The sequence below is a fragment of the Alexandromys fortis genome, unplaced genomic scaffold (genome assembly GCF_014885135.2).
Source record: "Alexandromys fortis isolate MF-2015 unplaced genomic scaffold, M_Fortis_MF-2015_v1.1 scaffold_282, whole genome shotgun sequence".
Taxonomy (NCBI): domain Eukaryota; kingdom Metazoa; phylum Chordata; class Mammalia; order Rodentia; family Cricetidae; genus Alexandromys; species Alexandromys fortis.
This window is the reverse complement of record NW_026068199.1, coordinates 1,229,127-1,254,647: the sequence shown is the minus strand read 5'-3', so window position 1 is coordinate 1,254,647 and position 25,521 is coordinate 1,229,127. Positions and strand designations below refer to the sequence as shown.

Here is a 25,521-nt window from a genome sequence, read left to right as displayed (position 1 = left end):
TCAAGAGCACTTGCGGTGCACTATATCGGGACCTTGTTCCTCGTACTGCTCACGCTGGATCCAGCGGGACTGGAAGGCACACAGTGAGGCTAGAATGGATCCCCCAGTCCACACTGAGAGGTTCCTATTGGGTTGGGCAGCCACAACCACGTAGGCGTCTGGACTAAGACACTGCAGCAGCTCAGCCTTGAAGCGACTTTCGAAGCCAGAGAAGAGAGAGGAGCCTCCACACAGCAGCACATTTTGTTCCATTTCGGCCTGCAGCTCCCGTGGCACCGTGCAAAGGCTCTGTTCCACCATCCTGGGGAGGCCCAAAGATGAAGGTCCCGAGGTCTCCGGGGGATGGAACAGTAGTTCAGGACACTGGAAGAGCTCCTTCCCCACTGTGATCATCTGTCCATCTGGCAGCTTCAGGCACCGCCGGAATTTGTCATCAGGGCGCCCTTGCTCCTTCTGGAAATCTGAGGCCACATAGCAGTATTGATGCTTGATACTCTCCATGGTGTCCACGTCTTCCTTCTTCAGTGGCAAGCTAGATCTCAAGATTTTCTCTGCCAGGAAGGTAGTCAAGTAGTGGCCAGCCAGGTCAAGGCGCTGGATGCCACTGGGTAGGTTGTAGCCTTGGAAGACTGGCACTGTGTAGCTGACCCCGTGGCCTGTGTCTACCACCAGCCCATTAACGCACCCATTGGCATAGACTGACAACACGGATTGGGAGGCCACATATATGGCAGGGGAGTGCAGAGACTCGAAGGCTACTTCCACCAGTTTCTCGCGGTTGCTTGCAGGGTTGAAGGGCGGGTCCGTGAACAGCAGAGGATGGTCCTGGGTGGCAACTTGGAGGTCGTTCTCCAGGATGTGGCGCCAGATGATCTCAGCTGCTTCCCAGTTCACCACAATACCATTACGAACAGGCTGCATCAGGGTTAACTCCTGGCAAGCCTGGGCTGCCTCACCAATATAAGTGTCCACCTTGGGCTGCCCCATTGTGGTTTGTTTCTTGGGCTGGTAGCCCACGACACTGGCCACGATGTAGCTGGGCCGAGTCTGTCCTGCGAAGCCCATCTTACACGTGCCAGAACCCATGTCAATGACCACAGAGCTCATCTTTGTTGGCAGCTTGTTACCAACCACACAGGAGGGCTCTTGTAGCAGATTCTTGTGTACTGGGGTTGAGCGAGGGTTCAGGTCAAGCGGCTTGTGGGATTCCATGCGCTTGGGACCATTTACATCCGTCTTGCAAGTAGATTCGATGAGGATGATTGACAAAGTTGACAACTTTACTCCGGGGTGCAGGAAAAAGAGGCCCAGCCAGGACTAGCATGAGCAGAATGAGAGAGAGAGAGGTGCCCCCTTGATATCTATGAGATCACTCAACCTGCCTTGGCTTCACAATGCAAGGACAGGGTGTGGTCAGAAGGGGTACAACCCTGCCTCCAGGTTCAGAGTTGACTAAGGCTACAAAGCCAAATACGGAGAGGTAAGTCTGGCTGGCCTCTGTCCAAGTCTTTGATTCTGCATCATCTCCCCCAAAATTAGTATCTATCACCCATCATAAACAGCCATGTGCCCACTGATAATAAGAATCTGAAGGTGACAAACCAACTTGAGTTTCAGATGTTTTATTTCATATGCATATGTGGGCATAGTGTGCGTTCATAAGTGTGTGCAGGTTCACCTGTATATGGGTGTGTTTGGGGGGCAGGTGATCCACGTGTACTTATCTCCCTGTGTGGATGGGAGCCCAATGTTGTTCATTTTTATTATTCAATTTTTGGCATAGGCTCTGTCTTGGTTACTTTTTATTACTCTGAGAATATACCCTGACAAAGTTAAATATAAGGAAAAGCATTCAATTTGGGGACTCAAGGTTCCACAGGGTTAGAGTCCATGACCATGATGTTAGGGAACACGGCTGCAGGCAGGCAAGCATGGTGCTATTGTTAGAGCTGTAGGTAAGAGCTTACATCTGATCCATTGGCACAAGGCAGAGAGAGCTAACAGGGGAACTGTGTGGGCTTTTGAAACTTCAAAGCCCACCCTCAGTGACACATGCCAAACAAGGCCACACCTCTTATTACTTCCAAGACAGTTCCTAATACTGGGACCCAAACATTCAATTATATGTGTAAGTATTGCAGCTCAGATGGAAAGGTATCCTGGCAGTCAGTAGCCAAAAAAAAAAAAAAATACCCCAAAGTTACTGTAAACATAGCAGCTTACAGTTCTGCTCCAGGGAAAGGTTTCCCCAAAGCAAGTGTAACAACTATAGAATTTCCCCAGCAAAGTTATTACTGCTCTGCTCAGGCCAGATGAAATGATACAGCTCTGCTCTGCTAGTGGGAAGTTTCCCTGGTAAGTGTTGCAGCTTGTTCCACTCCAGAAAAAATGTCACACCACACTCAAGAGATTTATTAGGAAGAAAGAATCCAGCAGTGTGGCTGCCCCTGGGGTAAGAAGCAGCAGCAAACTGAACAGGGCACAGAGCTACAAATAGGGGTTCTTGGGAAACAGATCTTTCTAGGGTGACTTGAGATTGGTGAATTTTTGTAGCCTGATTTGAGGACAAGCCCAGGGATTGGTAGGATTTCAAGCGCTGGTCCTGGGGTCAAGTCAGAGTCAGGGTGCTTTTTCCTTGACCTTTTTCACCCTATAGTATTAGCCTACGAGGACTCCACATTCTCCATTCAAAACAGCACAGGGTCTTTAAATCAAAACAGAACTTACTGAGGCAGGTAGTCTTGCAATTCTATTTGCTCTAGGATTTTCTTTCTCTAAATTCCCAGGTTTAATTACAGTTAGGCTGCTGTGCCTACATGGACTGTTGGGTCCTTATTCCAGATCTCCTTGAGCTTCTTAACCATGAAGCCATCTCTTTGATCCTGGCTTTCTGATTTTTGAAAGGAATAAAGAGCCAGCATTGTAAAAAAAAAAAAAGGGGGGGGGACAGGATAAGTAACTGTCTCAAATTCCTTGTCCTTTCTGTTACTACTTGCCTCAATCATTCTCATGATTCCCTTTAAAAAACAATACATATATGGGTGTTTTGTCTGTCTGTATGTTTGTGCCATGTATGCCCCTAGAGACTGGAAGGGGACATTAGATCCATGGAACTGTAGTTATAGGATGGTGGGAACCACTATGTAGGTGCTTGGATTTGAACCCAAGTTATTAAGAAGTGCAAAAAGTGTTCTTGAACACCAAATATCTGTCCCAACTTCTAAACTCTAGACCCCCATCCCCTTCTAGCAGAACAGGAATTTGCCTCTTCAAATCTCATCTCAATACCTTCCTCCTGGAAATGGTCCCCATTTCCACTCTGTATTTTCTCAGAGAGAGGAGGGTCGTCTGCCTTCTCTTTGTGTACTTTGCTTTCTCCTGGTTACAGTGAGCCTCTTGGGATGCACAAGCTGGTGCTTCCCCAGTAAATACTTGTGGCATTTGGGAACAGAGAGTTCAATAATTGTTAGCAGGACTAGTGAGACAGCTGGGTCTTAAAGCACTTGGCTAGTATGGTGAAGCTCTAGGGTTGACCCACAGCACTTTAGAGCAAACCATTAGTAACACCTAAAACCAATGTAGTAGACAGCATCTATCTCAGGCTACTCACTCTAAAACCAATGCTTCATTGGACTGATCTCAGGAATTATCTGTTAAAACCAGATAATTAAAATATATTTGCTTTTTTCTTTGTAGATGTGCTGCGGGGAGTGGCAGCATTACCACGGACTGGTACACGGGGCTTCTTAAAAGAGATTTATTTATTTTTATTGTATGTGTATGGTTGTTTTGTCTGCATGTATGTCTGTGGGCCATCTGCGTGCAGTGCTCACAGAAGCCAGAAGAGGGCAACAGATCCCCTGGGCTGGAGTTAAGGTGGTTATGAACCATCATGGGGATACTGGATAAAAAAAACCTGCATTCTTTGGAAGAACAGCCAGTACATTAACCACTGAGCCATCTCTCCCGCTCCCAGACATTATTTTTTTCTGAAACAAGTCTAATTAACTAGCCTTAAATGGACCGAGATTTTTCTATATTAGTTTGGCTGGTATTGTTTCAAAGAGATCCACCTGCCTCTCTCTCTCTCTCTAGAATACTGAGATTAAAGACATGCCCCACCACTCCTGGAACTCACTGAACATTCTTAAATGTACAAAAAAGTGTGAAAATGTAATCAAAATGTACTGTTTGTTTCTGTCAAAAAGATAAATAAGACAGAATTCTATTTCAAAAAAAAAAGGGGGGGGCAAAGAAGCTCCTTGGTAAAAATTGAAATTTGTCCATGGTCAATTGTTCTTGAGGTGAAATGTTCAATAAAGGTTTCATGTCAGTGCTCAAAACTATGTTCTGGTTGTAACTGCATTGCTTTAACCCAGCCACTATCATTAAGTATGTGAGGTGAGCTGTGACCATTTAAGCACTAACCTCTTTCCTTTATGGAAGAAGTCCTCGAGCGACCCCTGCTGGGTGTGTTTGCATGTTGAGCTTGACACCATTATGCTCCCTTCCACAAAAGTAAAATTTTGGCCTGGCCATTTTCTTGAGATGTTCAGATCCATTTCTAACACTAAGAGAGATTAATTTTCTTTTTTTAGTTTTAATGCCTTCATTTTTATGTCTCAGTGTCTTCCTTTGCCTAAGAATAGTGTTTATGGAGCATGTGTATTGATTAATTTATTAACTTTTGCTATATGTTGTTTAATTCATACCTTGGAAATGTTCATACAGTATTGAGTTTCATTAGCTCACATTCACAGTAGTCATTTCACACATGTTGTACTTTGTTCTCACTCATCTTGCTATGACAGTGAACTCCCCTTTCCCAAGGCAGCTGCTGGTTCCATTCCTGCCCCTCTCTCCTTTCCATTTCCATGTTTCAAGTGTTCTATTAGCCATGCTCTACTTCCATAACTCTAAATGTCTCTCACTCCTCTTCCTAGACCTTTTTCTCTTACACACACACACACACACACACACACACACACACACAAATTCTGCATATGTGAAAAAAGTAGGCAACATTGTTTTTGAACCAGGTTTATTTCCTGGACACTATAATCTCCAGTTCAGTCCATGTTCCTGCAATAGTCATGATTTTATTCTTATTAATAATTTCATAAAATTCATTATGTACTTGTATCAATTCTTTTGTTTCATTTTATCAAAATTTTGTTGTCCCACAGCCACTCACCTGATAGGACTGCTGTCTAGAATGTGCAAGGGCAGAGGTAGTTCTGTACAGTAGAAAAGATACTGATTGGCAGGATGCAGAGCTAAGCCAGTGTGGTTTTACCAGTGAGCACACATCATTTCCTTTACTGCCCTCAATACGTGGCCTTAATTTCTGGATGGGAATAATAACACCTGCCTGGACTATTTTAGAGGACTGTGAAGCAAATTTGTGAAAGTATTTCCAAATTGCCATGCAAATGTAATCAATTCTTTTTCTTTCAGTACTGAATATTGAAGAGGAATTCTGCATATAAAAATAAAAACGTATTTTCAGGCTGGTGAAATGACTCAACGGGAAAAAGTGCTTGCTTTGTAAGCTTGGGAACCTGAGTTTCATCGCCAGTGGAATGAAAGAACCAGCCCCAAGTTCTCCTCTCATCTTTACCTGCCTACTGTGGTCACACACATAAGTACACATCAATAATAATAAATAAAATATTCATATTAAAATTTTTAAACATACATTAAACTTCCGTTATATTGTGATAGCTTCATTACGAATATATAATTTTTATCGAGTGGATGGGAGTTTGAGTAGGGGAAGGTGCTGAGAATGGGAATGGGAAGAGTGGAGGGACGGGGAACTGTGATTGCTGTGTAAAATGAAAAACAAGTTCTTTACAGTTTTATTTAGTTATTTATTAAAGATTTCTGTCTCTTCCCCACCACCGCCCCCACTTTCCCTCCCCTTCCCCCAATCAAGTCCCCCTCCCTTGTCAGCCCAAAGAGCAGTCAGGGTTCCCTGCCCTGTGGGAAGTCCAAGGACCACCCACCTCCATCCAGGTCTAGTAAGGTGAGCATCCAAACAGACTAGGCTCCCACAAAACCAATAGGTGCAGTAGGATCAAAAACCCATTGCCATTGTTCTTGAGGTCTCAGTAGTCCTCACTGTCCGCTATGTTCAGCGAGACCAGTTTTATCCCAGGCTTTTTCAGACCCAGGCCAGCTGGCCTTGGTGAGTTCCCGATAGATCATCCCCATTGTCTCACTGTGTGGGTGTTTAATTTTTTTTTTTAAAGGAAATGTCCTGTAGTCAGACTGTCACCATAGAACCTTCATCCAACAGCAGATGGAAACAGAGGCATATACCCACAAGGGAGCACTGGACTGAGCTCCCAAGGTCCAGTTGAGGAATGGAAGGAGGGAGAGTATGAGCAGGAAAGTCAAGACCATGAGGTCTTCCACTGAGACAATCTGCCTGAGCTAATGGGAGCTCACCAACTCCAACTTGTCTGGGAGTAAACAAGCGTGGGATCAAACTAATCCCTCTGAATGTGGTTGACAGTTGGGGTAGGCTGAGGGGCCACTGACAGTGGCGCTGGGATTTGTCTCTACTGCATGTACTGGCTTTTGGGAATCCTATTCTCTTTGGATGTATGCCTGGCTCAGCCTAGATGTAGTAGGGAGGGCCTTGAACTTTCCACAGGGCAGGGTGACTTGTCCTCTCTTAGGATTGGAGGGGGTTAGGGGAAGTGGGAAAAGGGGAGGGAGTGGGAATTTGGATTGATATTTTTTAAAGTAATATAATAATAATAATAATAATAATAATAATAATAATAATAATAATAGAAATGTGCTGTTCAAAACAAAAATTAAAACAGTTCTATAAACAACAGAAAACAGTCACTACTTTCCACAATGATCTATCTCTTCAAGGTCTAAGTATTTCCATAAAACAAGTACTACATTCTAAAAACAGCTACTTCATTCTGATGTTTACTCTAGATGCAGTTACTCGAGAGATATCCTACTACACAGATTTGGTCTCAGCACCCACAGGGTGACTCACAGCTGTCTGTAACTCCAGTTACAGGGAATTCAGTGCTCTGCTCTCCGTGGCCCTGTGAGCATGTGGTGCATTCTCCTAGACCCAGCAAAAACACTCAGAACATATAAAATAAAAATACTTTAAAAAAAGTGAAAACCTGGTATTTTACATTTAAAGGTGACTCAATTCTTAAGATATACCTTTATTAATGATAAATATCTAAACGGCTTTTTGTTATGCAAACTTAAGATTTTAGGATAAGTTTGTTTGCAGAGATCCTTTTTCATAATTAGGACTTGATCTAATTAAAATATACCTAGATTTTTAATGAGACAGTGGGCTAATTTCTTTGTAATTTAAACTGTTCTGACAAACTATTTGGGGCAGCAGTATCTTCATTTTGTTGTTGTTGTTGTTGTTTGTGTATTGGTTGCTTGGTTGAGTTTTGCTGTTGTTGTGTGTTTGTTTGTTTTTTGGCTTTGGAAACAGGGTTTTTCTGTGTATCAGTTCTAGCTATCCAGGAACTCACTCTGTAGAGCAGACTGGGCCTTGAACTCATAGAAATCCACCTGCCTCTGCCTCCTTAGTGCTGGGATCAAAGGTGTGCGCCACCACCGCCCAGCTCTTCATTTCTTTTAAAAAAAAACTATTCCTTTTACTTTTTATGATTATACTATATCTAAATCATTTCCCCTTTCCTTTCCTTCCTCCAAACCTTCCCATATACCCCTTCTTGCTCTCTTTCAAATTCATGGCCTCTCTTTCCATTAAGTGCTGTTCCACAAACATATGCATTAGTCTCCAGTAATGCATCAGTGTGAAGGAAAGAAATATAATTATTTTCCTACTGGAGTCATTTAACCCCGAGAGACTGCAGATTTTACTCTCTACTTCATGCCTGTTGTGTCTTCTGTCCTTGGTTGACTACCTTGTCTAGCTATCAAGTTTTTAATTCCAGCAACCGAAATCTCCCTTTACCTAATCTAATTAATTTGCCCAATCAAAACGTACCACTGCATCCCAGTCCTTTCTAACACAGACCTCCACCTTTTTTCTCTTAAAAAAAAAAAAATCACACCTTCAAGGTCATTTCCTGCTGTTTTACTGCCTGAGTCAGAACTCAGTCACTTTAATTCGCGCCCCCCTCACCCATTCCCTGCTTAATAAAGGATCTCTCTGCGAAGATGTGAAGAAGATAAATGTTTGGGTGTGGTTCTAATCTGGGGTCAGGGAGGAAGCAGCCCCCTTTTTGTGGGCGTGGTCCCTTCAGTTTTAATATTATATTTTGGGAATGGAACAAAAAGCAATTAGAATTTACGATGCTTGTTGTCTTTCGCCGTGCGGTTTTTTGTTTGTTTGTTTGTTTGTTTGTTTGTTTGTTTGTTTTTTAAGACCAGAAGGCTGATATTCCAAGACGAGAAGTTACCCAGTGTGGGGTCAGATGCCGCAGTGCAGCTTCCTCCTAGATCCAGTTCTGTTCGTGGCCGGCAGCAAGCACGTGGGGAGGCTGTGCAGAGCGGGTCCAGGGCAGCCAGACCGCCTGAGCTGTGTGGAAGGCGGCCTGAGGCGGAGTGGGTGGGACAGGTCTCGGCGGGGCGGCCCCCAAGAGCCCCGAAGAGGACTAGGAAAAAAGTTGAGTGTGCCTGGAAAAAGGGAAAGCGCCTGGCGTGGGCGGGTTTAGAAGAGCCAGGGTGAGCAGATCCGGGTTGTAGTGGGCGGAGCCGGGGTTGCGCTCTTAGGTTCCAGGATAGAGTGACAGAAAAACGCACCATTCGCTGTGGGAACTCGGGGAGCCGCTTAGCCCAGAATCCGGGGCGGAGGACAGTGGCTTCTCTAGAGGGACGTGAAAACTCCAGGTAACCGAAGGTGACTCGTTCGGTGGCCTGGGAAAGTCAGCCGCGCAGTGGCGGGAACCGCAGTCCAGCGGCCCTGGAACCTCCCAGGTCAGAGGAGCTGCGGGGCTGGGACCCTGGAGGGAAGGAGCCAGGGGTGTGATCGCTGAGGCTGCTCAGAAAGACACATTTTTTTTTTTAAATTCCCTTGTGAATATTGTTCCGTTGTCAGTAAGTTCGAGATCCTATGAAATGGGACTTATGCTTGCCAGAATATTTTCACAAAATAACCTGGTAAAGCGTTTGTATTCTATGCTGTCTGCAAACACGGTTCTTTGCTATCACTGTAGCAGTTACAAAGCCCCTGGAATTTAAATTCATCCATGCTTTCTTAATTCCCCTGTTCTTCCACGTTCCTATTCAAGAGAATGGCCTTTGCCACTGGGATGAGGTAACCAGAGAGCTTAGTAGATATTAGTCACATGAGGAACTCGTGCAGGTTTAACTGAATCAGAAAATACACTGTGACAGGACAAGACCGTGCAGAGGTTCCTCCATCTTGTATTCTTGCTGAGACCGTTCCCGGGGTTAATTAGAAACTGATTTCCTTGATGGCGAATCTACGGAAAACTACCCAGCTCTATTCTAGGAAGCAAATCCTATTCTACCTAAACTTTCTTAACCTTTTTAAAAACTGTTTGTTTGTAGAGAACCTCCTCCAGCTGCACACACATCCTAGCTGCCTGTGTGTGCAGAAACCCTTCTCGGGGTTTCTAACATCCTATCTTAGCCCCTGTTTTTAAAAAAAAAAAAAAAATGCTTGCTTCAAACTGCTGACACTGCAAAACTTCCCCTGCGAATGCCAAGCAAGACGCCTGGACTGAGGAGGCCTCTGACCTTAAAAACTCTGTGTTCGGGATACTTGAAGCCTGGCCTAGGTGTGATAAAGCTAGCTGGGATAAAGACTTGAGCTGGCTGTAAACTGTTTGAGTGCTAATCTCTGGTGTCAAGTACCACAGCTTTGGTTGAGAACGTTAACTTTTACTAAGCAAACTTTTAATCCCCATTAATTTTTCATCTGAGATTTATGTGTTCTATGACGTGAATGCAGCATTCAGAAATATATCTTCATATGTAGGTTTTTAATGTAACCTCTTAGGTCCAGGCAGGTGTAGTATGTATGCTGTGAGGATATCAGGCCACACTTTTTATAGCTAGAAAACTCATTATAGATGAAAACAAAATTAGAAAGCACTGTTTGAATAATAGGATCACTCACCTAAATCAGAAAATTTGTCTCCTTGGTTGAAGAAAAGCACTTTTCCCATACACTCGTGGACAGTCTGTTGTTTTTTTACTTCAGGGTTTGTTGACATTCAGTGCTGTGACTGTGGACTTTTGCAGGAGGAGTGGGAATGCCTAGACCCTGCTCACTGGGCTTTTTGCAGAGATCTCCTGTTGGGGAACTGCAGCAGTGTGGATCCTGAGGGTGAGAATAATCTTCCTGCAGTCTCCCTTGCTCTTGGAAAACTGCTCTGCATGTCTGTGAGCTGTGTGTGAATGAGTCTCACATCTTGGAGAGTAAAGTGAAATCCTTAGAGAAAGAGACATTTGTGTTGATATTTTCTCTCTCCTTCATGTTTATCCTTTCGTCAGGTGTTAGCAACTTCCATGTTTGTTCCATGAAAAGTTCCAGGTGCTTTCAGAAGAATCTCTTTGTCCTGTGTAGGTCTCACATTGCTCAGCTGGACCTGCTCACCTGTGCAGCAGAACAAACCCCTGGCTGGAGAAGAGAGAGGAGGCGGTAGCAAAGGATCCAGGTATGATAGAGGATTGAGGAAAGGGTAGGGAGGTGCCGGGTGTTTTGTGTTATTCAGGTCGGTCGAAGAAAGGTCACTCCAAGATGAATTTTAGGCCCTTCTTTATTATTACACAAAATTTGTTTTGTTTTGTTTTGTTTTTGAGAAAAAAAAGTTTCTCATACCATAGCCCTGATCTAATCTATAAGTTTTCTAAAGGAAAATATCACACTCCTGCCACTTTAGTCCTTATTGTGTACTGGTTTACAGTACTGGTTTACAGTTCACAATAATTCAAGATATCCGGGTGTGCCCAGACAGTCTTGTGACCAAAGCCATGCAAAAGCTGTAAAGCTGCTTCAGAAAAACAACTCTCTAAATCACAGAAAATAGTCAGTATTTTCCACAGTGGTTTCTTCAGGGTCTAAGTACATCTAGAAAACAACTATTCATCCTAATGTTTACCCTAGGTACAGTGACTATTAGATTCCCACAACAGGGAGGGGCTCAAGTGACAGTAGAAACGAGATATAAAAATGGTTTTGCCACGTTCTGGTTCGTTAGAACTGATTCTTTAAAAAGTCTGCTGAGAATAATCTCAGGATTGTCCTATTATATTTATTAGAAGACTCTCTATGTAAGAATTAATACTGAGCCGAGTGGTGGTGGTGCACACCTTTAATCCCAGCACTTGGCAGGCAGAGGCAGACAGATCTCAGTGAGATGGAGGCCAGCCTGGTCTACAGACCGAGTTCCAGGACAGCTAGAACTATACAGAGAAACCCTGCTTGAACCCCCCCCCTCAAAAAAAGAAATTAATACTCAGAGGCAAATATAATTTTATCTGACTGTGATGCTGTCTCTCATTCATCTCGCTGGTTGTATCTTCACACCAATATTAAATAGTTATCCTTATTTTAATTTTGATATAGTTTTTGGTAGAACAATTCCTTCAGGTTCTGTATCTTTTTTTAATTTATTTATTTATTTATTTATTTATTTATGAATTAATTAAAGATTTCTGTCTCTTCCCCACCGCCGCCTCCCCTTTCCCTCCCCCTCCCCCAATCGAGTCCCCCTCCCTCGTCAGCCCAAAGAGCAATCAGGGTTCCCTGCCCTGTGGGAAGTCCAAGGACCACCCACCTCCATCCAGGTCTAGTAAGGTGAGCATCCAAACTGCCTAGGCTCCCACAAAACCAATAGGTGCAGTAGGATCAAAAACCCATTGCCATTGTTCTTGGGGGTCTCAGTAGTCCTCATTGTCCGCTATGTTCAGCGAGTCCGGTTTTATCCCATGCTTTCTCAGACCCTGGCCAACTGGCCTTGGTGAGTTCCCGATAGGACATCCCCATTGTCTCAGTGTGTGGGTGCACCCCTCGTGGTCCTGAGTTCCTTGCTCATGCTCTCTCTCTTTGTGCTCCTGATTTGGACCTTGAGATTTCAGTCCGGTGCTCCAATGTGGGTCTCTGTCTCTGTCTCCTTTCATCGCCTGATGAAGGTTAATATTCAGGAGGATGCCTATATGTTTTTCTTTGGGTAGGTTCTGTATCTTTTAAGGTTAATTTCTCCACTTCTAAGGTAATACCAGTAGTATTTTGATAAAATTTGGTTAATATCTCTCTTAATATCTTAAAACTCTTAGTAACAGAGTAGTAAACTCCGTCTGTCTTTTTGTCTTCCCATTGGTATCCTCTGTCGTCTGTCTTCATGTCCTCATGCATTGCTACAATTTTCATATATTTTGAAATCACTTCTGGGGTTGATGCTCTCATAATTTTTTTTAACTCTTTGTGGTTTCTCAAAATTTTTATAAATTTCAGGGAGATTTTCTCTATTAAAAAAAATGACTGTACAACTTGGTACAAATGACGTAGAATCTTTACAGAACACAAGCATCCTTTTGTATTTCCTCACATGCTTGAATGAGAACGTGTCAGCAGTGAGTCAGTGTTCCCATGTCTTCCATGGATTCTTCTATTTTCTAGCTACTGTTGATGTCAGCCTTCTAGATTCTTGCAGGAGACACTTTATTTTGGTTTTTGGTGTTTTGTTTGTTTTTTCAAGATAGGACTTTTCTGTATAGTCCTGGGTCTCCTGGAACTCACTCTGGACCATGCTGGCCTTTATCTCAGAAACTGGTGTGCCTCTGCCTCCCAAGTGCTGAGATTAAAATGTGCACCACCACCACCCAAAGGAGACACTTTTCAAACCTTGATCTTTACTAGGTTTGAAGATTTGTTCTAAGACATATCCACCCTGGAGCAAGCTGATTGAAGTTAGAGAAGACTGAGTGTCTTCTGCTCTTGTGTGCATGATTCTCTGGAGTCCTGCTAGGCGTTACTGGTTTTCTATGCTGCTCATGGTCTTTCTCACAAATGTTCTGCCGTGATTTCCAGCATCACTGACTGAAGCTTGCCTGCATCACTGTCTAGTTGCTTCCTACTGTTCTTCAGTGATTGCTTCGTGTATTTGAAAGCTTTTGTGAAATGCATTCATGTTGATCACTGCGCTTTCTGGCAAATGGACCACTTGATCATTTGTTTCTTCTCTTTCTTTTGTATGTTGATAGATTTGGCTTTTCCTCTTACCTACCATAATTATGACCAACCCTCGTCACAGCATATTTTATTAAAAAAAAAAAACTTCCTTCACTCTTAGCATTTTGTATCCTTATATTTGAAGTAAAAACAAATATTTTCATAGAATATATATGTGTGTGTATGTATATGAGCATATATACATATATATTGATTTCACGTTTTGGGTTTTCTGAAGCTGTATCCTATTTTCATGTTTGGTTTTGTGAATAATTTCCACATACATTTCAAGAAGTCACTGAAGGAAAAAATAAACTCATCATCATTTTGTTAACTATTCTCTGTCTGTTATGTGTCTTTTTCTTTCTGAGTTCCTTTCTACGTTGTTGATATTCTTCAGCATATGTCATTCCTTTATAAACTTGAGGAGTATCTGTTTTGGGTTTTCTCCTTTTGCTTGCTTGGTTGTTCAAGAAGCTGCACACTGTCTTGCCTGATGGCTGCAGTGAGTTGGATTCCCAATGATACTATATCTGTTCTTCCTCTTGCATTGGCTCCGGTGTTTGCTATTGTTTAGGACTTTGAGTGTAGACCCTGACTGGGCAGAAAGATCTCAGTGTACATTAGATGAACATTTTCTTCATGACTTTAGTCATGTGCCATTTACATTTTAACTGTTTCAGCTGCTTTTGAGCAGTGTTTTCTTTTTCCTACTAATTTTTCTTTCTTTTTGCTTATGTATTTATTAGAACATTACTTACTTACATTATGGATTTTTTTAAAAAAAAATCTAATGTATAAGCTGTTTCTTCATACTTTCAGTTATTACTATTTCCATGCAAGTTTTTAATTGCACATAATCCTGTTTGCTGCTTCTTATTCTTGGTGTTCTGTCGTTCAGAAACTAGGTCCCTATGTTTATATGTGGACTATTTCCCATGTGTTACTCTGCAGGTTTCACAGTTCATCGAATTGGACCCAGTTTCTTTATTTCATGAATAGATACTTTACTTTTCCCAACACCATCATTTGACGAGGCTACCCATCCTGTAACATACATTTTTGGAATTGTGGTGAAATTCAGTAGCTTCGCCTGGTGCTATATCTGCTCCTCTTACTACTTAGGTGTCTTCTCTTCTGTCACTGTATTGGTGTTCATGTTCCTGTGGTTCTGCTCTGTCATGTGAAGTCACAGCTGAGATGACTGAAGCCCTGTTCTGTGTGCCTGGAGTTGTGGTTCTGCTCTGTCATGTGAAGTCACGGCTGGGATGACTGAAGCCCTGTTCTGTGTGCCTGGAGTTGCTCTGATAGCTCAGACTCTTTGTGCTTCCATGTGGATTTATAGGATTCTCTTTACTATACCTGTGAAGTCAATCATGAGAAAATTGATCGTCGTGAATTCTGAGTTAATTGTATAAATCTTTAAACACTGATATTTTTACAATATCTCCTATTCCATGTACATGCAGGGTTTTCCCATCTTTTTCTGTCATTCTCGGTTCCTTTTGGCAAATTCATGTTTTTATTTCAGAAATCTCTTCTGCTTGGTTAGTTCTTTTCCTTTGTTTTCATCCTTTAAAAAAAAAAAAAAAACTGGTCAGGGCTACAGAGATGGATCAGTGGTTAAGATCACTGGTTACTTTTCCCGAGAATCCAGGTTCAATTTCCAGCCCCTACGTGGCGGCTCACGATTGACTGTAACTACAGTTAAAAGGATCCTAGCACCCTCTTCTGAGCTTCATGAATGCCAGGAATATAACTCACAGCTACTCATGCAAGCAAAATACCCATATACATGAAATAAAATTAATTAAAAATACTATTAAAATTGTCACTAAATAAACAGAAGCAATAACAGATAGTATAAAGCTTTTCTAATTGGTTGGTTAAATAGATGATAAAAAAAAGTTTTGCCTACAAATAGGTAGTGATGTCTTCTCTTAAATTCTGTTGACTTACATTTTATTTTTTTCTAGTTTTATTTTATTTTAAAAAAAAGATATCTCTTTTCTATTTTACATGCCAACCCTAGTTCCCATTTCCTCCCTCTCCTCCCCCTCCTCCCATTCTCTCCAATCTTCCTTCCCATCCACTCCTTAGCGAGGGGAAGACACATTGCTTTGAGGCCTTCTCTACAGTATCTAAACTGAGCAAGTTATCTCTCCAAAGAGATTGTATCCCCAAAAGCCAATATAAGCAATAGGGATAAATCCTGGTCTCACAGCCAGTGGCCTCGCAGTCTGCCCCAGACATACTACTGTCACCCACATTCTGGGAGCCTAGTTTGGTCCTATGCTGGGTTCTTCCCTGTCCAGCTGGAGTTGGTGAGCTCCCATTAGCTCAGGTGAGCTGTTTCAGTGGGTGTACCCGTCATGGTCTTGACCTCCTTGCTCATATTCTCACTCCTCCCACTCTTCCACTGGACTTTGGGAGCTCAGTCCAGTGTTCCAATGCAGGTCTCTGCCTCTGCTTCCATCAGTTGCTGGACGAAGGTTCTATAGTAATATTTAAGATAGTCATGAATCTGACTATAGGGCAAGGCCAATTTGAACACCCTCTCCCCTATTGCTTAGGGTCTTAGCTGAGGTCATCCTTCTGGATTCCTGGGAATTTCTCTACTGCCAGGTTTCTTGTTAGACCCATAATGGCTCTCTCAAACAAGACATCTCTTTCCTTGCTCTCCATCTCTGTCATTACCACATCTTGACTATCTCATTCCCTCAGGTTCTCCTCACCCCTCCCCTTCTCCTCCCCTTCTGTGCTCCCTACTCTCCCCATCCCCATGCTCCCAATTTTCTCTGGAAATCTTGTCTATTTTCCCTTTCCAGGGGGATCTGTATATGTTACTCTTAGGGTTATCTTTGTTACTCAGCTTCTCTGTGGTCACTGACTGTAAGCTCTTCATCCTTTGCTTTACAGCTAGTACCCACTTATGAAAGAGTACATACCATGCTCATCTATCTGGGTCTGGGTTATCTCACTTGGGATAGTTTTTTTCTAGTTCCATCTATTTGCATGCAAATTTCATGATATCATTTTTTTTTACCACTGAGTAGTTACTCCACTGTATAAATGTACCACATTTTCTTTATCTGTTCTTAAGTTGAGGAGCATCTAGGTTGTTTCCAGGTTCTGGCTATTACAAATAATGCTGCTATGAACATAGTTGAACAAATGTCCTTGGAGTATGATTGAGCATCCTTTAGGTATATGCCCAAGAGTGGTATTACTGGGTCCTGAGGTAGATTGATTCCCAATTTTCTGAGAAACTGCCATACTGACTTCCAGAATGGTTCTACAACTGTGCATTTCCTCCAGCAATGGATGAATGTTCCCCTTACTCTGCAACCTTCCACCATAAACTATCATTGATTTTTTTGATCTTAGGCATTCTGACAGGTTTAAGGTAGTATCTCATAGTTGTTTTGATTTGTATTCCCCTGATGACTAAGGATGTTGAACATTTCCTTAAGTAACTTTTGGCCATTTGAGATTCTTCTGTTGAGAATTCTCTATAACATCTGTATGCCATTTTTAATTGAATTGCTTGGTATTTTGATGTCTAATTTCTTGAGTTTTTTATATATTTTGGAGATCAGTCCTTTGTCTGATGTGGGATTGGTGAAGATCTTTTCCCATTCAGTAGGCTGCCTTTTTGTTTTATTGACTGTGTCCTTTGTTTTACAGAAGCTTCTCAGTTTCAGGGGGTCCCATTATATTCATTGTTGCTTTCAGTGTCTGTGCTACTGGTCTTAATATTTAAAAAGTGGTCTCCTGTGCCCATGCATTGAAGGCTACTTCCTACTTTTTCTTCTATCAGGCTTAGTGTGGTTGGATTGATACTGAGGTCTTAATCCATTTGGACTTGAGTTTTGTGCATGGTGATAAATATGGATCTATTTTCATTCTTTTACATATTGACACCCAGTTATACCAGCATCATTTTTTAAAGATGCTTTCTTTTTTCCATGGTGTAATTTTAGCTTCTTTGTAAAAAATCAGGTGTTCATAGGTATGTGGATTAATATCCAGGTCTTTGATCCGATTCCGTTTGCCATCCTCTCTGTTTTTATGCCATTACCAGTCTGTTTTCATTGTTGTAGCTCTATAATAGAGCTTGATGTCAAAGATGGTGATGCTTCCAGAAGTTTCTTTATTGTACAGGATTGTTTTGGCTATCCTGGACTTTGTTTTTCCTTATGAAGTTGCATATTTTTTTTTTTTGAGGTCTGAGAAGAATTGTATTGGAATTTTATGGGGTTGAAACTGTAGATTGCTTTTGGTAGGATTGCCATTTTTTATTATGTTGATCCTACTTATCCAAGAGCAGGGGAGATCATTCCATTTTCTCTTCATCAGTTTCTTTCTTAGAAGACTTAAAGTTCTTGTCAAACAGGTCTTTCACCTCTTTGGTTAGTTATTTGTGGCTATTGTGAAGGGTGATGTTTCTCTGATTTCTTTCTCAGCTTCTTTATCTTTTGTATATAGGAGAGCTACTGATTTTTTTGAGTTGATATTGTATCATACCACATTACTGAAGGTATTTATCAGCTGTAGGATTTCCCTGGTTGAGTTTTTGGGGTCACATGTATATCATATCATCTGCAAATAGTAAAAGTTGAATTTCTTCCCTTCTAATTTGTATCCTTTTGATCTCCTTTTCTTGTCTTATTGTTCTAGCTAGAACTTAAAAATTATGTTGAATAGATATGGAGAGAGTGGACAGCCTTGTCTTGTTCCTAATTTTAGTGAAATCACTTGGAGTTTCTCTTCATTTAACTTGATATTGGCTGTTGGCTTACTGTATATTGCATTCATTATGTTTAGATATGTTCCCTGTATCCCTGATCTCTCCAAGACCTTTATCATGAAGGGTTGTTGGGTTTTGTTGAATGCTTTTTCAGCATCTAATAAGATAATTATATGGGGTTTTTTTAGTTTATTTATATGGTGGATTACAGTGAAAAACTTTCATGTTGAATCATCCCTGCATCTCTGAAATGAAGCCGATTTTATCATGTTGAATGATTTTTTTTTAATGTGTTGGATCTAGTTTGCCAGTATTTTATTGAGTATTTTCACATCTATGTTCATGAGGGAGATGGGTCTGTAATTCTCTTTCTTGGTTTAGTGTTTCTGTGTTTTCAGTGTCAAGGTATCTGTAGCATCATAAAAAGAGTTTGGTAATGCTTCTTCTGTTTCTCTTATGTGGGATACTTTGAAGAGTATAGCTATCAGCTCTTCTTTAAAGTTCTGTTAGAATTCTGTACCGAAACCATCCGGCCCTGGGTTTATTTTGGTTGGGAGACTTTTGATGACTGCTTCTATTTCCTTGCAGGTTATAGGTCTATTTAAATTTATCACCTGGTCTTCATTTAATTTTGGTATGTCATACCTATCCAGAAAATTACCCATTTCTTTTACATTTTTCAATTTTGTGAAGTACAGGTTTTGGTAGTATGACCAAATGATTCTCTTAATTTTCCTTGGTGTCTGTTATGATGTTCCTATTTTCACTTCTGATTTTGTTTATTTGGATGTTCTCTCTCTGCCTTTTGATTGGTATGGATAAGGGTTTATCTGTCTTGTAAATCTCAGAGAACTAGCTCTCTGTTTCATTAATTCTTTGAATTGTTTTCTTTGTTTCTATTTTAATGATTTCAACCCTCTGATTATTTCCTGTCATCTACTCCTCCTGGATGAGTGTGCTTCTTATTGTTCTATGTCTTTCAGATGTGCTGTTAAGTTGCTTTTGTGAAATTTCTCCACTTTCTTTATGTAGGCACTTAGTGCTATGACCTTTCCTCTTAACTCTGCTTTCATTGTGTCCCATAGGTTTGGTTATGTTGTGACTTCTTTTTCGTTGATTTCTAGGAAGTCTTTAATTTCTTTGTTTATTTCTTTCTTGACTGGGGAATGATTCACTTGAGCACAGTTCAATTTCCATGAGTTTATAGGCTTTCTGCAATTAGTGTGGTTGTTAAATTCTAACTTTAAGTCATGGTTATCCGATAAGATACAGGAGGTTATTCCAGTTTTTTTGTATCTGTTGAGGTTTGCTTTGTTAACCAACTATGTTGTCAATTTTAGAGAAGAACTCATGAGGTGCTGAGAAGAAGGTATATTCTTTTTTGTTTGAATGGAATGTTCTATAGATGTCTGTTAATTCCATTTGAGTCATGACATCTGTTAGTTCTCTTTTTCTCTCTGTGTTAAGTTTCTGCCTGGTTCACCTGTCCAGTGGTAAGAATGGGGTGTTGAAGTGTCCCATTATTAGTGTGTGGGGTTAGCTATGTAAAATGAGAAAAGATTGTATTCAAAAATGCTTAATAAAAAATAGTACTGAAGTAATAATAAAAAAAAAAAGAAACAGTAGACAATCTGGAGGCATTGCATATGGATTCAGATAACGATACAACAAAGAACTTATTCTCTCACTGCTAGTGTGAGAATAAGTATGGATCCTGCATATGTAATGCCGTAGCTGACACCTCATGTCAGCGTTAGAAGAGTTGGGATGATCCTTATAGGTGAGTAGTTGTTTGTGCCCATGGAGCCCAGAGCTGGAGAATATCCTGCGCCCATTGTGATGTAGCAAAAGAAGGTATATCATATTGATGTTATAGTTAGGAACACAGCAGTAACTTTTGAGAGGATCCTCTCTAATCATGGAAGAATTTATAATTCAGTAAAATGCTGTCCCCCAGCTTCTGATCTACAGAGAAGTCTGCTATGGAAGGATGGTGAATTATTTCAAGCAGCAGTTTTTTTTTTTTAATTCGGTGGTGTAATGAAGGCCCAGATCTCAAAACCTCCTCACTGATGAGTCATGTATGATGTGGAAAGGATATGTTCCTACTCTAAATAGTTCATGATGCCAAACAGGACTCAGAATTAAGAGCTGCATGTTCATATATCCTAAGTCATACACAACAAATTCTTCCATGCTGTTCATAAGTGAAATCCCCTGAAAACAAACACAAAGTGACATTCTCACTGTCACACTAACTTCAGTGCTGCGGTTTGCCCTTGAGCTTCTAAGGTCCTGAAGATCATCCATATTCCTCCCTGAGGAGCGTGGGCTGCCTGCGCTGCTCCTCACTGCAGCTTTAATCTTGCTACATTTTACCTTCATCTCTCCACTGCTGTTGAATTCCATGTTGCTGCTGTGACTTCCACTATCCCCTAGAACCAGCTTCTGTTGAGAGAGGACACATCCCATTTCTATTGCTGCTCATCAGATTCTTCCCCCTTTGTTAGTTTAAAGATACTGAATTCTCCATGTGTCCTCTGGTTTTTCTAGGTAGGATTAGTGGAGATAGTGAGTGATGTCTTTTTCCTTCCCCAAAGTTGAAGATTTCTCACCTATTTTCTCATGCTGCAGCTTTCGGAGCTACAGTCTGTCGTCTTTGTATTGCTTAACTTTCCTTTTATTCTGTTAATTTTCTGACCTCACTTACTTGATGTTCTTCTTGCTTAGCTCATTGAATATCCTTCAAATTCCTCAAGGAATTCATTAATATCTGCTTTTTATTTCTAGGGATTTAGTTGTTCTTTTATTTATATTGATCTTTGACCACTCCCTTGACTATTGTTTGCAGTTGTTCACTTGCAAAATTTGAGCATATTATGGAAAACAGTAGAGCAGTTCCTTTGAAATTATGGGAAAGAAACATACAGTGCATCTGCCCCATGACCAGGTATGATCAGTTGGGAATTAGTTAGTGATAAGTGTCATTGGCTGTTCCATATTTGCTCTAAAGTTCTTTAATAAGAAATCAAGGAATTGTTCATTAATTATAAAGCACCATAATTGTGTAAACTAAAACATTATCCAGACATGCAGAATTAAGGCCTACTTTGTGACACAGGAATAACATAAAATATAACATAGTTACATAAGCTAGGAGTCTAGACTAGTCAGCCAGTTCCAGTTTCACATGGAACTATAAAATTGATTTTTCCAAAGCCTTACCCACTCTGAGCAGTGGATGGGGAGAGGAGGTTGGGAAGGCAGGAGGAGGGGAGGGAGTGGGAATGAGGATAGCTATGGAAAATGAAAAAAAAAACTGTATTAAAAAAACAATTTAAAAGACACAAAAAATTGATTTCCACAGGGGAGATTGATAGCAGCCAGAGACTGAAGGATCTCAGAGTTGTACCCGTATATGTCGGTTGTCAACTTGAGTGAATTAAGAACTGCCTGAACACTGGAGAGAAGGCTCAGAGTTTGAGTGCGGTAGGTAATGAACCACAAGAGACAAGAAAGAAAACTCGGTTCAGCCCATGTTAGTTGGTGCTGGCTCAAACCTTTAGGGAGTCTAACATCAGGTGTTTTATTCTAAACCTATTTAAATATAATACAGTTTAGAAAAAAATATTTCTACAATTATAAAATGTAATACATTCTGTGTTGCAGAATGAGGCATAATCACATCAAAACTCAACTCAAAGTACCTGTCATTTTTTCAAGGATAGGCTACATATCTTGGTTTAAGTGACTAGAGAGGAGTCTGGTGTGTTGTTGGTCATCCAGATCATAAGGACAGTGTAGAGCTCAATAGCACAGTTTATAAAGTCCATGTGACAGACATCTCCTGTGAGGATGGCTTCTATTGGCTGAGAAGCAAAGCTAAAGAGAAAGATCTAGGGAAGGAAAGTCTGGAGTGAACATTCTGGAATCAGTGGGTGAGATCTGGCTCTATGGATAACAGAGGTCACCAGGTCATTAACAACATATGGCCAGCCTTCTGAGTGGAAAACAAATGTCCATTTCCTTCCTTAAGGAGACAACCCCGTGTGGTTAATATTCCTGGTTTCCCTACTGACCTGGTACTCCCAAGAGCTCCTCCCTTCTAAGTTTTTTAAAGAAAAGATACTGTAATCGATGCCAAGGTTGAATACATTGCCTCTATGCCTAGTCTAATTACTTTAGGCAAGAACATTGGGATCTAGGGTGTCATTCGTCCACCACATTGGATTAGTTATCTAAGGGATATTGAGGCCATATTGGCTTGCAAAAGCTAATAAATTTGGCGCCCTTCAGGTTGGGAGCCAAAAAGGATAGGTTGGAAGTTTTCTAAGAGGCACCCCAGGAAGGGGGCAGAAGATATGGATGATGTCATTCCAATGGGTGAGGAAGAGAAGAAGGTCCTAAGACTAAAGTCTAGGGTGTCAGGGAGGACTAAATGAAGAATACACAAGGCATTTAGTGGATCATCAGCACACTCAATAGGGGTCAGGGCTAACAGCCCAGTGAGACTTGGCACCTGGGTGAAAACCTAGCCTAAAAATAAAGCCTAAGACAAGGGAAAGGGTCTAGAGTTGGGTAGGTACCTCTACCTACAAGAGTACCAGAGATTCGGGGAAGCATTTACGTTAACTGAGAGGAATCACGTACCAATTGCCCGTGATGGATGGAGGGCAAAGCGATTGGTGGGCCAGAAGGTGGGTCTGATAAGAAATAGGGTCCCAGTAAAGCTCAGATCCCTGAAGGGTAACATCTGCACCGGGTTATCCTATCGGAATCACACAACACCAATGTTAGAGTTTTGAGGCAATTGAAGAACCAATGAATGCTGTAAAGATCACATCATGCAGCCAACCTCACACAAGAGATTTACTTGGGGGGGGGGGGGGCATGAAAGGCTGCCTCTGAGTAGGGATGAGGGAGAGACCAAGCCATGATAGTGCAGACTTTATGGGGGTGGGGGATAATAGAGCATTCACATATATGACCACGGCGACAGTGGAAACATGTCACGTTGGCCTTTAGTAGTGGTGTGGAGCTGGCACTGAATCATTCAAGCTAGGAATCTGGTTGTGGAATGTGGGCAGTCCCTAGCAGTATCCATTTCTTCTTTCAGATCTTGAGTTCCTGAGATTCTCTTTTCTGTCTCTTGTATTCCGTTCTCGAAGCTTGCCTCTAAAGTTCCTTTTTGAATTACTAATTTTACCATCTCCAGAATTCCCTAAGTTTGTGCTTTGATTATTGATTCCGTTTCCATTTTCAGGTCTTAAACAGTTTTACTCATTTCCATCCACTATGCTTTCCTGAATGTTTTTAAGAGATTTATTAATTTCCTCTTGAAGGACCTCTAGCATCTTCATACAGTTGTTTTTAAGGTCTTTTCCTGTGTTTCAGCCATGCTGGAATATTCAGGGCCTTCTGTAGTAGCTAGGATAGCTGGGCTCTGGCACAGACATCTTGCCCTGGCCGTTGTTGTGTTTTTAGGTTGCCGTCTCCTCATCTGGGATTGGGTTGATTATCGGCCTACGTGTTGATTTCTAGAATTGTCTTTGTTGGGTAGGTGTTTTGTTCCTTGGTTTCTATTTCCTCTGTCAAGTTTTGGAGAGCGTGATGATTGTATGTTGCCTGGTAGGGAATTTTCTTTAGACCTGGTAGTTGTGGTTATAAGGTTCCAGGTAAAATGTGTTTCTGGTCTTGGGAGATGACACTTAGCAATGTGGTTAGGTTATGGACCTGAGGGCTTTCACAAGAGAGAGTAGAACAGTGTTTAACAAGGATAGTCTCATTTCATCTGCTGAGAACAGAGGGAGTCGGTGAAGCATGGTCACCACAAAGGGTCTGCTGGAGCTCTGGGGATGAGAGTCTCAGGTTAGATCTAGGGGAACGGAAGGAAAGAGGGAGATCTACAGGCAGCCCACCTGCTTTCTTGGCAGGAATGGCTGGTGGGTTAGTGCTCAGTGTCTGCTGGAGTTGCGGCTAGAATAAAGCAGCAAGTCTGAAGGGGAGTTTAGGCAGGGAGGCTCAGTGGGATCCATAGGAAGAGTGGGCAGAGGGGGAAGGAAGGCTGTAGCAGGTGTTCTGTTGTGGAGCTGGGGAAGAGACGGGGCACTGGATCTGGGGAGGAGGGGGAAGAAAGGGTCTACTGGCAGTCTACCTGAATTTCTGGCAGGCCTGGCCTGTGGGTTAGCAGAGGGTGCCTGCTCGTTTGGGGGTCTGGAGTAAAGCAGTAAGTCGGGGGAGTGAGGTTAGAAGGGTAAGATCTGTGGGATGCACAGGAGATGGGAAAGGAGAGCAGGGAATGCTGCCACAGGTATCCTTTTCCTTTGAGTTTTAAGGCACAGAAACTCAGCTGAAGTAGTGCGCTACACCAGTGTTTCCCATTTTGTCTCCAGGCTACTCACGTCCCATCTGTTCTGACTTCCTGTTTCCTGCTCCGTCCTTAAAGACCTCATCCCAAACGTTTCATTATACCCTTTCCGCGTCCACCATCCCTCTGCAGCAGAGAGATTTCTATTCTCGGTGCTTCTCTACGCTCCATGTGCTAATGTATGTATGAGATCAGTTCACGTCAGCCTCAGTCTGCCTTCAGGGTACCCATTTGGGGTGAGGATGTGCAGACTGAAGTTTTAAATCTACCCAACATAACTGGATGACGCCGATTCTTTCTTAGTCCACCAAGAAACTGTCATTCAAATTTAAATAAACAATGGAGTCGGTTAGAATATTTAGTGGGTGGGAAACATCTAATAAGATTTGATGGAATGTAACAAGTCCAGACTGTTGAGCTGTGCAAGTGGGATGGTTAGAATATTGTTTGGGGCATTTAGAATTTTATATAAAATGTTTTCCTTGTTCTTTTGAAGAGCTATCTGTAAAAGCGTCAAAAGTAATCTCTATAGGATTTTTTTTATGTAATTTTAGACAATACCCATAGGATATCTCAAAAAAAAAGTATTGAAAGGATCTTTTGGATAGTGATTTTCTATTGAGCCCAAGTAAAATACTAATGCAATTTGCCAATTATTACCAGTGTGGAACAATCAACCTGCATTTTATTGAGTGGCATAATGATTTCTCTGGGCTCTTTACTAGTAAATGCTTTAACATTTGTCCTTTCCATCATTATTAAGTTTATAATTTCATATAAATTGAGTTATAGATTATTGCTTACAATTATGACATGAATAAATTTCTACAATACCTTGTTGTATAATTCCAGCAGGAGATGAAGATAAAGGAAGGATAAGTGATTGATAAGGAAGTAAGGGATTAATTCTGAGTTACTGCTTTAGCAGCAGCATTATTTAATAACCTTGCAATCCACGCTGCTTCAGGTGGTACATTTCTTATAGAATTTAACCAGAAGTCTCCAGCAGGCAACTTTAGGAGCAGAGCTAAATCCTCAGTAGTGATAGACAGATAAGAGTGTACCCAATTGGGCTGGAGAGATGGCTCAGTGGTTAAGAGCATTGCCTGCTCTTCCAAAGGTCCTGAGTTCAATTCCCGGCAACCACATGGTGGCTCACAACCATCTGTAATGAAGTCTGGTGCCCTCTTCTGGCCTGCAGACATACACACAGACAGAATATTGTATACGTAA

General features: G+C 41.6%; 2 protein-coding genes across 2 annotated transcripts in view; one reads left to right on the top strand and one right to left on the bottom strand.

Moving 5' to 3' along the window:
* Positions 1 to 20,393, bottom strand: LOC126493093 (actin-like protein 9). Its single transcript, XM_050129882.1, has 4 exons — positions 20,169 to 20,393; positions 8,430 to 8,886; positions 2,817 to 2,890; positions 1 to 1,317 (listed from the first exon to the last, which is right to left on the bottom strand). The coding sequence occupies exons 1-4, from the start codon at positions 20,391 to 20,393 to the stop codon at positions 1 to 3; spliced, it is 2,073 nt and encodes a 690-aa protein (XP_049985839.1).
* The window catches only part of LOC126493045 (zinc finger protein 93-like), a 26,730-nt gene continuing 9,952 nt past the window's right edge, over positions 8,744 to 25,521 (top strand). Inside the window, 5 exon segments of the mRNA XM_050129795.1 lie at positions 8,744 to 8,946; positions 10,240 to 10,324; positions 10,492 to 10,655; positions 20,773 to 20,871; positions 21,289 to 21,410. The gene's annotated coding sequence lies outside the window, so the exon portion shown is untranslated.

Bases quoted from the DNA above. Each gene is read 5' to 3' on its own strand.
- LOC126493093 (XM_050129882.1), bottom strand. From the start codon at position 20,393: ATGGGATGTGTCCTCTCTCAACAGAAGCTGGTTCTAGGGGATAGTGGA. The intron at 8,887-20,168 runs GTGAGAATGTCA...TGACTTTCCCAG, and splicing joins GCACTGAAGTTAGTGTGACA to GCCACCGAACGAGTCACCTT. The intron at 2,891-8,429 runs GTAACTTCTCGT...TTCAAAAATCAG, and splicing joins GGCATCTGACCCCACACTGG to AAAGCCAGGATCAAAGAGAT.